Source organism: Artemia franciscana, chromosome 5 (genome assembly GCF_032884065.1).
Source record: "Artemia franciscana chromosome 5, ASM3288406v1, whole genome shotgun sequence".
NCBI lineage: Eukaryota > Metazoa > Arthropoda > Branchiopoda > Anostraca > Artemiidae > Artemia > Artemia franciscana.
Window position 1 is genome coordinate 40,397,523 of NC_088867.1, and position 16,921 is coordinate 40,414,443.

At 35.0% G+C, this 16,921-nt stretch overlaps 1 protein-coding gene and 1 non-coding gene across 4 annotated transcripts in view; one reads left to right on the forward strand and one right to left on the reverse strand.

Moving 5' to 3' along the window:
• The window catches only part of LOC136027400 (LIM and senescent cell antigen-like-containing domain protein 1), a 55,009-nt gene extending 39,214 nt beyond the window's left edge, over window positions 1–15,795 (forward strand). For all 3 annotated transcript variants that reach the window (XM_065704620.1, XM_065704617.1, XM_065704618.1), the window contains exons 7-9: window positions 4,453–4,569; window positions 9,044–9,185; window positions 12,246–15,795. In XM_065704620.1, the coding sequence (XP_065560692.1) occupies window positions 4,453–4,569; window positions 9,044–9,185; window positions 12,246–12,454 (468 nt within the window). In that variant the 3' untranslated portion in view covers window positions 12,455–15,795. The remainder of the gene's footprint in view (window positions 1–4,452; window positions 4,570–9,043; window positions 9,186–12,245) is intronic.
• Trnastop-uca (transfer RNA opal suppressor (anticodon UCA)) lies at window positions 793–879 on the reverse strand. Its single transcript has one exon. It is a non-coding gene; the product is annotated as a tRNA-Sec (tRNA).
• Window positions 15,796–16,921: the final 1,126 nt, after the last annotated feature.

The following is a 16,921-nucleotide window of genomic DNA, read 5'->3' on the forward strand; positions in this document are numbered from 1 at the left end:
AAAACAAAATACAAAACTAAAAGAGGATGACCCTTTCTGAGCAACGGTGAAGGGTTACCCATTTTTCACTGGCTGTTTATTGTCCTCGTTTTCTTCCTCTCTTTATGATTTTATGTTTTATCATGATTAGCCAGTGTGGTCTCAGAAATTATTTAATTTACTCTCCCTCTATTGAACGTTTTTCGTGTCTCTGAATTAAAACGGCAGAATGTTACCATACTGCCGTAATTTTTATTTAAATTTATTTATTTAACCTTTAACTTAGATATTAATATGAAAATGACAAACGGGTCTATGGCCAGTAGAGGAAACCTATTATATATATTTATATTGTAATTATTATAAGTTTGTAATAAATTATAAACAGTTATTTTTACATTGATTTTTATATTTTATGAAGAACATTGGCTAGTTCAAAAATGCAAAAAAATTACCTAGTTGTTCTTGCTAGCTAAAGGGCTTCTTCGGCCGTATGTTGAAAAAAGGAAGTGATTTTAAAAAATTAATACAAGGTTTTTTTCATGATTTTAGTGACTAAATTTTTTTTTTTTTTTTTATAATTTTGCTGGGTCAGGCCAGATGGTATTCATTTTCCATCTCAGAAATATGCTTGAGTTCCCCTGATCCCATAACTTTTGATCGCTTTTATTCATTATGTAAGAATGGAAAATATAGTTCCTGTGGGACATTCATCTTTATAATTCTTTTGCATTAAAAGACTTGGTGCACGAAACTAAATTCATAAATTATTTTTTTTCAGTCAAATGTTTTAAATTTTACTTCAAAATGAATCGCCCAGAAGGTGGAATCGAACCACTCTGTTGCTAAACAGCTACGGGTTTGAAGCCCGCACCCCGGACCACCGAGGTTCGTCTGGGCAATACGAAAGGGGAGAATTCGCTATATATACTCAATTTATATATTACGCATAAAATGGGAAAATTAAATTTCCACCTCTTAAATTGAACCTAAAATAAATGCCAAAACTACTCGTTTGATACACTGTAAGTTTGCATATGGGTAAATCTTTATTAATAGCCGAAATTTTATATAGAGTTTTCAATTTCCCTGGTCATCCGTAAAAGCTCTAGCTGATGCAACAACGCCATCTCTTTTCGGAATTGCTCAGCTGATATTTTATTAAGACAAGTTTTTTTATACTGAAGTTAATTCAGCATAAAGTCAAACTAGTTAAAAGAAAATATGCGTTGCAGGTCTAAATTATTGACGAATATATCGATTTACGTTGTTCTATATCGCTCTTTTTCGAATTCAATCTTAGTAGAAACGTCGCGTTTATATCGAACCTTGATCGTCAGTCCCAAATTATAACGAACATCTCGTTGCTCGTTCTTCTAGTGGTCTTGCCGTCAATGCATTGGTGAACGCAGCTACTAATCGTAAATACTCTACTACGAGTAACTGCTTACTGTAGCATCAATTTAACAAAGACCAGCACGGCTTTGCACGCTCCTCCTCCCTCCCATTCTACTCAAGGCTTCTCTTTGTTGCCTCCCATGAAGTTCAAATTTCCCTTAAATATCTCCTCAAGATCTCTTCCCTTCTCATTCGGGGACGACCTGCTTCTCATTTTACACCAGATTGGTGGCCAAAAAACATATTTTTTCGGCCATCCATCGCTTCTTAGTTTTAATCCCCTTTCAGTAAAGCTTTAGAAAGTGAAATCAAACCCCATTTTTTCTATGCCTCATTTTTGACATATCGTCAGCTAATCGTCAGTCAAGAGAGTAAAACCTGACTGATAACAAGATCCAAAGACTTTGCATATCTTACAACTGCAGGACGAAAAAACCCAGCGCCCTCTAACTTTTTGTGAGACTTGGCTTTTTTTTCAGCGTAATGATACGAATAATTAATTTAATTTGTGTATATGGTAAGATTAGTGCAGTAACAAGTATCTGATATCAGTTCCTGACAGAAAAACAGTTACGAAGCTTGAATAAATGTAGCGTCACCAAACGCTAGATTGTGTTGATGGTTTGTTTGGCCGACACTGGTGCAAGTTTCCATTCGTATAAATTGCCCATACTCTTTGACCAAGACGCCATATCCTTTCAAGATCACTTAACAGGCAATTTTTGGAGATTTCAAGTTTTGAGATTTATTCAGAGTTAACCTCATTGAAACATTTTCCTTGTATTAATTTTGCGAACTTGTAATTGGTGAACATCTTATTTTAATTTGTTCTGATTAGCCCTTTTCCGATTTGATCTTCCTCGAAATGTTTGTCGACTCGTAAAAACGTAAAAAATGAAGATAAACAAATTTTTGATGCGTTGTTTAAAGTTTTTGTCAACTCCCCCCCCCCCAAAGAAAAATTCTTTTATACCAACCCACCCACCCCCACCCCCGTCGAAAAAATCTACATTTTGAAGGGGTAAGTGCAAATATCAAAAACAAGAAAAACAATAGAGAATTCTTTTCGTAAGATAGTAGAATCCTGATTTGAATGAATATTTTGGCCCTGTGTCCAAGGGCCATCCTCAGCAAAACATAAAAGAAAAACAAACGACTTACAACAAAATACGACCAATAAAACTAAAATTAATTTTTTTTAAAAACAGTCCCAATATCATTACTTCAGCGAAATTCAACTAGGACTGATAAATAAATTGAGATGAAATAGGCCAATTCATTGGAATGAAAGAAGAATAATTAAAAACATGTAATTGGTTCTGTGTTAATGTCTATTGTTTTTTTAACCCTTGTAAGATCGTTTTTAATTAAATTCGTGTATAGAGCATTTAGCAATGAGAAGTTTGGTTTTCGTAGCTATTTACGGGGTTAAGTAGATTTGACGGAGTACTTATGCCAACACATTTTTGTCATGTACCATGTATATGCTCAGTATATTAATAGTATATCATGTTTTGAATAAGTATAAATTGGAAAACCGAGAAACACCACTTTTACAGAGCAAGTAGCATGTGGTTTCTCACAAACCGTTGACTGAAATTACTACTGGATCCAAAATTATAGTATATTTTGAGTTAAGTCTTTTCTTTTTCTATTATTATTATTCGGGGCTATTGTTGTATTTATTAAACGGAACTACTATTGTGATAAATGGTAAAGTCAATTGAAAAAGAAATTAGGTATGGAAATTAGTAAAGTGTTTTCTTTGTTTTATTATTATTATTCGGCGCTATTGTTGCATTTATTAAACGGAACTACTATTGGGATAAATGGTAAAGTAAATTGAAATTAGAAAGTCAATAAGTCAATTGAAAAAGAAATTAGTCATTGAAAAAGTCTTTTCTTTTTTTATTGTTATTATTTGGGGCTATTGTCCTATTTGTTAAACGAAACTACTATTGTGATAAATCATAAAGTCAATTGAAAAAGAAATTAGTCATTGAAATTAGTAAAGTCTTTTCCTTTTTTTAGTATTATTATTCGGGGTTATTATCCTATTTATTAAATGGAACTACTATTGTGATAAATGGTAAAGTCAATTGAAATTAGAAAAAGTCAATTAGTCAATGGAAAAATAAATTAGTCAGTTAAAATTAGTAAAGTCTTTACTTTTTTTATTATTATTATTCGGGGGAGTTACTATTTATTAAACGGGGTCACTATTGTGATAAATGGTGAAGTCAATTGAAATTAGATTTTATATCCCATCAGCTTTTGCGTCAGTATGATGTAAACTTCCACTATATTGATAATGCAGCTCTCACGAATAAATCAATTGAAAAACCAAAAACTTCTACATATTAAGTGACATGTGGTCTTTCAGAAACCAAACTAGCGTGACTACTCTCTACTGGACCTAAAATTTAAGGGAGTGCCCACTTTCAGAAATCACGTACACCAGGTGGTGCGCGCCGAACGGGGCGGAAGCTTTACCAAGCGTGGTGGACCTTAGCATAACACTTGCCTTTCTGAGATGTATACCAGGTGACGGAAGTTAGTCACCCCTTCATAAATTACTGACTTTTACGTCTTAAGTATAGTCCTTTTTTATTATTCATGGTGATTATCCTACTTATTAAAACGAATTATTGATTCGAAAAGGGGTTCGGGTCTTGGTGTTGCTGGGTATTTGGTTTGAGACGGGGGTCAAAGGTGTGAATCTGTAAGCTCAGCCAGAGTCGACCAGCTCTAAATTGGTATCTAGGGAAAAAATATGGGAAGTGTCGGTTAATTTGCCCCCAACCACGCATTGCACTCCCGGCGGAAGACAGTGAATCAGTGTATCGGTACCTGTGCTACGCGGACCATTGGTGAACATGCGAGAAATTTGTTTTAAGTTATCGTGATAAAGGATAAGATGCAAAGTGAAATTAGTTTTTTTTTTTTTTTTTTTTTTTTTTTTTTTTTTTTTTTTTTTTTTTTTTTTTTTTTTTTTTTACAAATCGAATGCAATTGAAATTTTCTGTTTGACAATTTTGTGTTTGTTTTTCAAAATGTTTTTCATGTGTATTTCAGAATGAGTTGTATTGCTTGCGATGTCATGATAAAATGGGGATACCCATTTGTGGTGCCTGTCGACGACCAATCGAAGAACGTGTCGTTACTGCTTTGGGGAAACATTGGCATGTGGAAGTAAGTATAGGTTTCCCCTCTCTCTCTCTCTCTCTCTCTCTCTCTCTCTCTCTCTCTCTCTCTCTCTCTCTCTCTCTCTCTCTCTCTCTCTCTCTCTCTCTCTCTCTGTTTTTCCTGTTTTTCTCTTGTTATTCCCTCTTCTTCTTTCTTTCTTCCAGTGTCTGTTTTATCAATTTCTTTTGCTTTCTTCGTAAATATATGCTAAAGATTGTCCTTTTCGGTCGACCGTCTAGGGATAAGTAAGAAGCATGTCGTCATCAGTTTGGGGTAGGAGGATTTCGTAAGGTTAGGAAGATTAGGAGGATTTCGGTAAGGAAGATTTAAGGGAAATGAAATCTTTCTGGGAGGGTTTGAAAAGAGAGGCTTTGAGTCGATTGGGATGGAGAAGGAGCGTGCGTAGCTATGTTGGCCTCAGTTTGCTTGGTGCTGCGATGAGTTGTTTATAATACTAGTAGTATGTGTAATTTACTTTCTTATGTACAAAATTTATCAAGAAATGTCAAATTTCGTAGTACAATTATGATTCTTTTTCTGACTTACGAGGATTTTTTGTAACCCTAAATTTGAGCTCAATTTTTAAGCATATTTATGATTTTGCAAGGTTGAAAGACACATACAATATGTGAGGTCAAAATTAAAAATCATCACTTTTTCTCTCTTATTTTTAATTGTTTGCCGTCGTTTTTACTGTAACGCAATGAGTAGTAGCTCACCCAAGCTGAGTGGAGAGCCACCATGATCGAGTTAATTGGACCTTGAACTTGCAATCTTATGTCCTTTGGGACGGGGGAGCAAGTACTGGTCTCTCCAGTCCTTCGGCTTAGGGTAAGGTTCAGTGATGTGACTCTGGAAAATAAACCACGGTGAATTTGGGGAGCTTATAGTTAAACAAGTTCTCACGTAACTTAAATTCTCACGAATTTCTGGTGTGGAAATTTTGTGTGTAGATGAGGCAGAAAAATGCCAGGTCGCGCTGCAATTACGAGTAATTAGTGCAGTCGAGAGGTGTAGATCCATAAGCGGTTGAAATTAAAGTTGTTGTATTAATATAAACAAAACTCAATGTAACAACAAGTCGCATTAGAATAAAAGAAATGTTTGAAAAAGTGACCGGTTGAGTGTCATGCATTCCAATTCATCTTACCAATTTCAAAAAAGAGGGAGTATCAACAGGCCAGGATTGCCAATAGGCCCACTAGGCCTGGAGATAGTGGCGCACAATGCCAGGGAATACAATAGATTGTCACTAAGTGATTTTTATGGCACTTGGTATTAACCAAGTGACATATAGCAATCGCAAATTCTGTCGGTCTGTCTGTCTGTCGGTCCCGGTTTTGCTACTTTAGGTACTTCCAGGTAAGCTTGGACGATGAAATTTGGCAAGCGTATCAGGGACCGGACCAGAATAAATTAGAAATAGTCGTTTTCCCGATTTGACCATCTAGGGGAGAGTGGGGGGCCGGTTAATTCGGAAAAAAATAGAAAAAATGAAGTATTTTTAACTTATGAGCGGGTGATGGGATCTTAATGAAATTTGATTTTTGGAATGATATTGTGTCTCAGAGCTCTTATTTTAAATCCCGACCGGATCTGATGACATTGGGGGGAGTTGGAGGGGGGAACCTAAAATCTTGGAAAACACTTAGAGTGGAGGGATCGGGATGAAACTTGATGGGAAAAATAAGCGTAAGTCCCAGATACATGATTGACATAATCGGAACGGATCCGCTCTCTTTGGGGTAGTTGGGGGGGGGGGGTTAATTCTGAAAAATTAGAAAAAATGAGGTATTTTTAACTTACGAATGGGTGATCGGATCTCAATGAAATTTGATGTTTAGAAGGATATCGTGTCTTAGAGCTCTTAATTTAAATCCCGACCGGATCTGGTGACATTGGAGGGGCGGAGTTGGGAGGGGGAAACCTAAAACTTGGAAAACACTTAGAGTGGAGGGATCGGGATGAAACTTGGTTGGAAAAATAAACACAAGTCCTAGATAGATGATTGACATAAACGGAACGAATCCGCTCTCTTTGGGGTAGTTGGGGGGGGGGGTGTTTCTGAAAAATTAGAAAAAATGAGGTATTTTTAACTTACGAACGGGTGATCGGATCTCAATGTAATTTCATATTTAGAAGGATATCGTGGCTCAGAGCTCTTATTTTTAACCCGACCGGATCTGGTGATATTGGGGGGGAGTTGGGAGGGGGAAACCTAAAACTTGGGAAACACTTAGAGTGGAGGGATCGGGATGAAACTTGGTGGAAAAATAATCACGAGTCCTAGATACATTATTGACATGACCGGAACGGATCCGCTCTCTTTGGGGTAGTTGGGGGAGGGGTTAATTCTGAAAAATTAGAAAAAATGAGGTATTTTAACTTACGAACGGGTGATCGGATCTCAATGAAATTTGATATTTAGAAGGATATCGTGTCTCAAAGCTCTAATTTTAAATTCCGACCAAATCCTGTGACATTGGGGGGAGTTGGAGGGGGGAGCCGGAATTCTTGGAAAACGTGAAAATTGGGGTATTTTTATCTTACGAATAGATGATCGGATCTTAATGAAATTTGATTTTTAGAAGGAATTCATGTCTCAGAGCTCTTATTTCAAATCCCGACCAGATCTTTTGACATTGGGGGAAGTTGGAGGGGGAAATCTTGGAAAAATACTTGGAGTGGAGGAATCGGGATGAAGCTTGGTGGATAGAATAAACAAATGTCCTTGATACGTGATTGACAGAATCGTACTGGATTCGCTCTCTTTGGAGGAGTTGGCGGGAGGGGTTCAGTGATTGGGCGCGTTTGGTGCTTCTGGACGTGCAAGGACGATGAAAATTGGTAGGCGTGTCAGGGAGCTGCACAATTTGACTTGATAAAGTCGTTTTCCCAGATTCGACCATCTGGGGGGGCTAAAGGGAGAGGAAAAATTAGAAAAAATTAGGTAATTATAACTTACGAGTGGGTGATCGGATCTTAACGAATTTTGATATTTAGAAGGACATCGTGACTCAGAGCTCTTATTTTAAATCCTGACCGGCATTAAGCCTCTTAGTTTCCTTTTTAAATCAATCTATTGATTCATAGAATTTTGTTAGAGCTCATACCATATGATCTCTTGGCTCTTAGCTCTTCTCGCCTCGTCACAAGTGCCATATGAGCTCTTAGCTCTTGTTATTAGAATAATGTAAAACACCCATTCTTTGCCATCTCACTACCCCAACTCATTTTGGTTTTGTGTTGCAATCCCGACCTTACCAGTCGATCATCACGGTTCATGAGGAGCCATATAGAAACACAACTAGAGGTTAGAAAAAAGGCTAAAAATATAGAAAAAGAGAAAGAAAAAGAAAATAACTATAATAATAAGAATAAGACAGTGTAGATGAAGAGAATAACATCCTTTTGATTTTTTCGAGTTACTCACCAAATCAGTATAATTTTATAGTAGAATTACGTAGCAACAACCAAAGTTCAACAACAAAACGAAAAAGTAGGCATAACGCCCCTTCCACCCCCATCGCTGCCGGATAATCAGAGTGAAGAGAATAAGTACCGTATATGCCCTTCTTGTCGTCCTAGGACAGATATATGCTGCATAGAAAAAAAGAACAACAAAAAACTCAAAGCCTACTGTTTTTTAATATAGATCGTCTTTCCGTATTCCAATTCTAGACAGATCTCATCGCAAAGTATCTAAGAGGAATGCCTATATAATCCACATCCATATAAAAAAAATACTCATATTGAAGAGGTGCAATCCCAAGAAATTGTGGGAATAACAAGCTTCTTTAACCTCTCCTAAGGTCCAAACAGAAACGATTGAAATTAGGATTTGACGATGGGAATGTTCATATTTAATTTTATTATAAAGAGCTGAAATCATTGGTTCATTGTCTAGTAAAAAAAAATGGCTACACCTTTCATTACCACCTCTTTACGCTCGCTCTGGCTTGTTCTTGGGCCTTTGGTCTTGCACATGTAACTCCAGAAAAATTTCTGGAAATTTCCATGGGTTTCCTTGGTCTAGAAACACTCTTCCGGTTCCAAATCTATTTGCAGATAATGTGAGTTTCGATATTGCAAGATTTAATAGTTTAGCCGCAAATTCTGCAGAGATTAACCAACAAACGCTTGAGTTTAAATGAATTTAAAAAAAAAAACGAATTTAACAAAATTTTTCGGGAAATTTTTCATCCATTTTTTGTGGGTTTCCTTAGTCTAGAAACATGCTTCCGGTTCCAAATCTACTTGCAGAAAACGTTCATTTCCATATTGTAAGATTTAATAGTTTAGCTGCAAATTCTAATGAGAGAATTTAAATGAATTTAACAAAAAACGATTTTTAACAGACACGATTTTAGGTAGATCATGTTTAGCGTGTCGCTAACCTCCTGCAGTTAGATTGGATTTGACTACTATCAAGTTTTGTCAAAAAAGATGTGCAGTTCTAAATCACGGGTTTTTTTTCCAGCACTTCGTGTGTGCAAAATGTGAAAAACCCTTTCTTGGAAATCGTCATTATGAAAAAAAGGGACAAGCCTACTGCGAAACTCATTATCATCAACTATTTGGAAATTTGTGCTTTTCCTGCAACCAAGTCATTTCAGGTGATGGTAAGTAAACCGGCTCTATCAATAGTTAGCAAGCTATTAAAAGCAACAAGCTCTGAATTTATTTTTCCTTTGCAAGATACGTTACTTACCAAATAAAGTTATGTTACTTACGAAATCATATCAGGTGACGGTAAGTAAATCAGATCTATCAATAGTTAGCAGTCCATCAATAGCAGCAAGTTCTGAACTTATCGTTACTTTGCGAGTTACGTTACTTCCGAAGTAACGTTACATTGCTTACCAAACGTCAGGTTACTTACCAAATTATAGTGGGTGACGATAAGCAAACCGGATTCATGAATAGTTAGTAACGTATGAATAGCAACAAGTAGTGTGCTTCCCGTTACTTTGCGAGCTGTGTTACTTGTGTTGCTTATAAGTAATGTTACATTACTTAACATGCGTTATGATGCTTACCAAATCAGACCAGGTGACGGTAAAAAAAAAGAACTATGAACAGTTGACAATATGTCGAAAGCAGCAAGTTCTGCACTTACTGTTCTTTTGCAAGTTACAAAACAAAGAAATAAATTTAAGATGACAAACGGGTCTATGGCCAGTGAAGGAAAAACGAAGAGAAGAAAAAATCAAACTTCCGTTACTTCCGAAGTAACGTGATAAGTGAACTTGATTATATTATTGAGCCATAATTTTACGGTAAGCACTTGATGCTGCCAGTCGTTCAGGTTTGTTACTTGAACTATTCCTTTGGATTGTCAAAGAGCGTTGCCATCTTGAGTCAATAATTGGTTGTGTCAGAGCTAGAGCGATTATAAACCAAGGGGTTCGGGAATGAATGTGACATAGAAAAAAACAGACAAAATAACTGGCGCGGAAAAGAACAAAAAGGAAAACGTCACCTTACATCAGAATCGTATCTGGTAACGGCGCCCAAGGTATGTCAAATGACGTTAATGTGTCTTTTTTACCGGGATCAGATTGACTTTTCTATCCCCAAAAATTCCCGAGGTAGAACTTTCTGACTCTCCTGACGAAGGTGAAGCTAGTCTCTCCAAGTATGAAGGATATAAAAAGCTGTGCAAAGCCAAACCACAAATTTCCTGATTTGATCGAGAGCACCAAATCCATTTATTCCCCCCCCCCCCCAAACATTCCCTGAAAGTTTAACTTCAAACCCTTAGACTGAGTAGTAGTTGTTCGCTTTATTCATCAGAAAGTCACTAATTCCCCTCATTAACTCGCGCTCACTGAAACAATCTCCAGAACTGTAACGGGTAAAATAAGCATGGGAAATCTGATTATCGTCCAGAAAAATAAAATCAAATAGAAATTTATATTGCAAAATAAAATATAAAAATCGCGAAAAATGATTTTAATAAAAATAAAAATTGCTAATAAAAATATCATCCAAATAACGTTGGACATATTTTATCATATAAAGAACAAAATGAAAAAGAAGGGGAAAGACCCAGTGGAATGGACTATTTAATATTTTATGCATACTTTTCGTTATATACATACATACCCTATCCAGCCCCCTTTCCAAATATAATAGTTACCACTGGGGCAATTCCATCCCAGTCTCCTCTTCTAATGGGAATATATAACCCTAGGCTTTTCTAAAAAAAAATTCCAGTTTTTTTTGTTATTTATTGTCTAAACTGTTAGAGTTCAATCCGAATACCCATGGGTGTTTAGGCAAATTTGGTTGGTAGTAGGGAGGAAGGTTTAAACAAATTAATATTGTCTGAGGCTTAAGAGCACAGTCATCTTCTGCCACTGTTTCGTTCATGTCTTGTACTAAAGGTTTTAATGCTCTCTTATATGTAAAGAACCTTTTAAGGTTCTTGGAACCTCAAAGCTCCTAGAGAGTAAGGTTCCTTGTACAAGTGACTGGTGTATTAATTTTTCTGTCAATATTAATGTTTTAACATAAAAGCAATTTTTCTGAAATTGGGAAGCTAATACTCAACTTTGTCTATTAATCGAGTCACATTTTTTTAATTTACTAGGTAATATGCTGAAAACTTATTGAAAATCTCTGAAAAAGAGCTTTTTTCCCATGTTTTGAGCAAGTATATATCATTCTCTAAGAAAATATTTCTAAGGAAACATTCTCTAAAAAGAACTGTTTAGCTATGTTTTGAGCAAGTTTGTATCATTCTCTATGATAAAATCTCTAAGAATTCTCCTAGGAAACATCTCTAAACATTGTCTAAAAAGGACTTTTTTCCTATGTTTTCAGCAAGTTTAGGTAACTCTAAGAATTCTGTAAGAAAGTACCTAAACATTCTCTAGGAAGGACTTTTTACCTATGTTTTGAGCAAGTTTATATTATTCCCTAATAAAACATCTGTAAGAATTATCTAACAGAAAGCACCTCTAAACATTCTCTAAGAAAGACTATTTTCCGATGTTTTGAGCAAGTTTAAATCATTCTCTAAGAAAACATCTCTAAGAATTTTCTGGGAAAAAATCTCTAAATATTCTCCAAGAAGGACTATTTTCCTATGTTTTTAACAAGTTTAGATCATTCTCTAAAAAATCATCTAATGTATATTGAAATTCTGGCTTAGTAAATGGATACATATGAGACTAATTTATGTAACATTTTTTGTATCTTTTCTTTTCTGTTTATATTACAGCTGTAGAGCTGTGAAAAACTTAATGTTTAACAGAGAATATAAACCTTAATGGCCGAAAAATTAGTATACCAGGGGTAGGCTTTGTTTTTTTTTGGGGGGGGGGACGAAGATGTTAGATGAGGGTTCTTAGGTTCTTGACCCAACGCTATCGTAAGCAGTGAGGGAAATTATCTCTTTGGATTTTTTCTTAAGTTCCATGTTCATTTGCTTTTTCTAACAAAAATGTTTGGAATAATATTTTTATTTAAAAATTTTATTTAAGTTCCTTGTTAATTTAAAAAAAAAAATTTAAAGCTTAAAAAAAATTAAGCTTAAAAAATAATTTTTAAAGCTTAAAAAAATAATTTTTAAAACTTAAAAACTAATTTTTTTGTTTCATTTATTTTTCTAAGTTCTATTTTAATTTATTTATCTTTTTCAAATGTTTATCATTAAAGTAAATCCTTTTTTTTAGTTTTCACTGCCTTGAATAAAGCATGGTGCGTGAATCACTTTGCGTGTTCTGTATGCGACGCCAAAATGTCCCAGAAGACGAAGTTTTACGAGTTTGATCTTAAACCTGTATGCAAGAGATGCTTTGAAAAATTCCCTGGGGAATTAAAGAAAAGACTCAAAAAGCAATATGAACAGGCTCCGAGGAAACCCAGCGCACAAGCAAACTAAACTGATTGTTTTTCTCTTAGTTTTAGCCTAGACTTGTAAAAAAAAAGAAAGTTTACTATTGAGGCGTAGAGAATTAGAGTTTTTCTTTCTTTTTACTGGTTTAAAATTTTACACTGATGGTTTTGAAACCAAACAGATTTTTAAAACGAGAGCCATTTGCCCATCCAATTACTAGGAATATTGTGGTTGGCTTACGAAAAGCGAAAAATATTTCTATTTGCTTTTGAGCAAAGTCACGCTCAAATGTCAATTCGTTAAAATATAGAGGGGGGGAAGTGTATTTTTCAAGATGAAGAGGGGGCAATTTTTTTTGGTAAAAATACCAGAAAAGCCATTTTTAGTGAAGAAATGTATTTTTCAAAATATAGTAAGGGGGCAAAAAAATTTGAGGCCAATCCTCTCCCCCTCCCCCTTCCTGCTTGATACTACCGAAGAGAAAATGGACCTCACTATCCAATATTTCCATGTTAAAAAGTTATTTATTTCTTTTGTTCATTTTAGACGTATTTTTGCAAGCCAATCTCAATATTCTTTAAGCATATGTCAAACTGAACTATGTATTTTTTCTTTATTTTAGCATTGATTTGAAAAACGAAGAATTTAGTAACTTTTTTTGAAGTTGTAAAACATATACACAGAGAAATAAAGAGTTTACTTATTTCGAAGAAGGTATTCAAAATTACTTCCAGTTTTGGAAATTCAGGCTTCTATTGTTTTCAATTAAGCCATGTTCCAACCGGTCCTTTGCCGTGTCAAACAATGAAATGGCTAAAGCGTATTCAAAGAATTTCAAAGAGAAATTAAATTAGAAGAAGGAAAAACATAGAGAAAATATTTGTTTCTTGAATAATGTTTTCTTTTTTTAACGAAACTCATATAATAAACCAAAGAAAATGACCGGAGAAAAGATTTATACAGTCTTCAACCTAAGTAACTACCAACGCCATCTATGGTGCCACTTGGCATTTTTTTAAGCTTTGTAATCGTTTTTCTGTCAGGAACTATAATTAGACTCTTATTACTACACCAAATTTTTACCAGCTCCGTAAATCAAATAAATATTCATATTATTACACTGAAAAACGATTTTTCGTTGACGCGCTAGTTCCACACTCTTTTAAGTTAAATTTATTTGACCATCCTCTTTGGTCTGGATGGCTAGTAATTATTTTTTGTGGTTCATGGTTTTGCTGCTTTTTTTTCTTGTTATGTCTTCTCTCGTCTAATTTATTGTTTTCGTGTTTTTTGTTTGTATATTTTATAAGCTCATTGATATCAAGCAAAACTGACCACTCACGCCAGTTAAAAATGTTAACTTAAAATAAATTATAGCATAACGGTAAATTAAAGACTAAAAAAGGCAAAAAGATCTTCAAGCTCGAAATTTCATTGTTTCATCTCCCGTATTTTCTTAAGCCAATCACAATATTCCACATTATTGGATGGAGGAATAACTCCACCTTTGTAACCCCCGTGTGAAATTCTATGACAATAAATCGACGAAAATTTTTCTCAGCCCCAATATTCTCTTACAAGTTTTCTAAACCTCTGTTCCTTTGCTTCAAAAAGGAGAAATCTTATTCAATTATTTGGGTATTTACTTTTTCTTTCTTAGTTATAGGCATGATCAATCTTTGTATATATTTGACTTTTGACGTGTCTTTGAAGTTCAGTCAGTTGACCTGGTTCCTTTTATTGTTGACCTGGTTACAAGAACTTACTACAAGTCTATATTACTATGGAACATATATAACTATGTAATTATAAAATTATAACTATATAATTAGCATAGTTATATATATAACTATATGATTAGGAACAGAGCAATAAAATAAATTAAGTGGTAAACCCGACAATGCATTGCAGACGAGAACTTCTACTCTTTGAAACTTTCTTGAAGCTTTTGGGATTGCAGTGTTGAGCATGGGATTTTGGAATTTAAGCCCTAAGCTTTGGCTGTAGAAGGGTCTTGGAGTATCTGGCCTAAGCTTGGGCCTTAGGTGTTTCAGTCTTGACCTTGGAGTCTCAGTCCTGTGTGGTGGTTTTGGGGATTTCAGTCTTGACTATACGATTATTTTTTAATACCCTGGGTTTTTCAAATCCCATGTTTTTCGCAAATGAATAAAGAAAGGTACGTAATTGCTGACTACACTTAAACTAAGTTTATTGGTATGTGTGTTTTTCCCTAATCTGGGTAGTATCTGTTGCTTTAACCTTTTCTTGCGAAATTCAGATCAACAAAGTGACTTGGGAACCCGCGTAAATTTTTCACTTTGAAGTTTGTAGAAGTTTCATTGAGATAGTGTGTGTATGGGGGGGGAGGGGGGTATAAAGAGTGCCATTTTCTCTGAATATCATGAAAGTGTTTGCTTTATTTATATTTGTGATCTTTAAGGAGAGGGGAGGGAGGGGAAATATCTTTTAGGTTAATAATATTGTTAATTATTTAAATGACTCATAAATCATCTCTCATAGTTAAAAATAGTTTTTTTTTTTAAATTTAGAATATTTTTTGTGTTCAATTCGACCATATAATGCGGATTATTTAAATGCGGGGCCCAATCACCTTTAATCCGACCCTGCGCCTTTATCTGTACCTATGTTAATGTATTTTCATTATGAATGCTGTCATAATTTGCACAATTGTCATTTTGTCGCTATTGTAAATTTCTTTGTAGTGTACAGTTATGTTTTTTTTTAATATCAGCTGTCAGAAGCCAAATCGATCGAGCGTAAAAAAAAAATAACGGACATGGTTTACATTTGAGACCGCTTAGTGATTTTTATTTTAATGTATCAACCGTTTGGTGAGGTAATGCTTAGCTTTTTACTGCTTGTCAGTATGCAGAATAAGATTAAATTCATGTTAGTATAAGGCTATTTGTATTAACTCACCCCACCCCCCAAAGAAAATCTTTGATGACCTACGTGGTATTTTGTTAATATTTAATTTCAACTTTATTTTGTATTTTGTTTAGTTGTCATATTTATTTTTGTTTTTCTTTTGGAGAATACTCTCATCAACGTGCTAAGCTAAGGTACACTTCCATCATCTGGAAAAAACGGAAAATTGACTTAATAGATTTGTCTTTTGAACTGTTCTTTTATCACTAGCAATAATTCATCTTCTACCATTTTAGTACTACTAATCTAGTCTTGAGTTAATAACTTTATTTGAAATGGTTGAAGGATATTATATTGAATGTTTATACCGTTTTATTTGTGAAGTAATATGTTTGTGTACAATCTAATGTGTGCCTTTGTGTTGTTAATCTACTACTTTTGGACTGATCAATGTTATAGCTTTATAAGTAACTCAATAAAATTGCATTAGATTAAAACGTTCTTCGTCTCCTGAGAAGGTCAGATCTTCGAAGATCCAACCAATGAGCATGGGCAAAATTATTAACGCCATCTAGAGTTGTAAGTTCCCTTGGGATTTTTTTTCTCAGAGATTCACATCCAGCACTTTTCTTTCACAATACTGTGAAAAAAATAAGTCATACGCTAGATGTCGCTTGTGATTTTGTTGATACGTGTGTCAGTTTCCACTCTTATAAGTTTACCCTCACCGTTTCGACCCGATCTTCAGAAATTTAATTTGTTACTTTTATTTTCGGCGAGAACCTGACGATGGCTCATCTTGCACGGCGTCAAAAGAAAGCCGAATGACTTACGGAAAACTTGGTCTCCAATTGCCTTCAAGGGGCGCATAGAACTGATAAACTATTTGAATTACCCTTACTCCGTACATATCAACCTTAGTTTGCCCTGGGATGGATGAATGATAGACCATCTACCAACAAGTGAAATGACATCATTTTATACAATTCTGAAAAAGGCTTATTCCAGCTTTCGCTTTCATTCAGACTGTTCGTCTTTGCTTTTTTTTCAATTCGAAACATCCAGTAAATTCTCCTCCGTCTTTTGGAGTGCCCACACTTCAGTCAGCATCACTTCTTCACTTTCACTTACCCCCAATCTTAGCAACTTTAGTTGCTAGTTACTTAGAAAAAAGAACCAAGGCGTCAGAAGATAGGGGTCAAAAAACGCAACTATGGTTGTCCAATAATCCGTTCTTACATACCTTGGCTCATCAGCAATCCTTTTCTCTTATTCAATTAAATAAAAAATGAAGATTTTTTAAAAGTGAAAGTAAGGAGCAACATTAAAACTTAAAACGAACAGAAATTATTTCGTATATGAAATAAATAATAATAGCGTGAGGAGGGGCTATCCTCTCCCCAACGCTCCGCTCTTATTCCAATTAGTCATGGCTCTCAGATTTCTCAACACAGTCCACCAACTTGATTTTAGTTTGATCTGATGATTGTAGTCCAACTGATGGACTACTGATGATCAATCTTGATTTTAGTCCAACACGATCTCTTGGATAATTTTGTCTCTTCGACAATTATCAGCCAATCTGTGCTGAGACAATGCTGGCTATACATGACTCCCTACAAA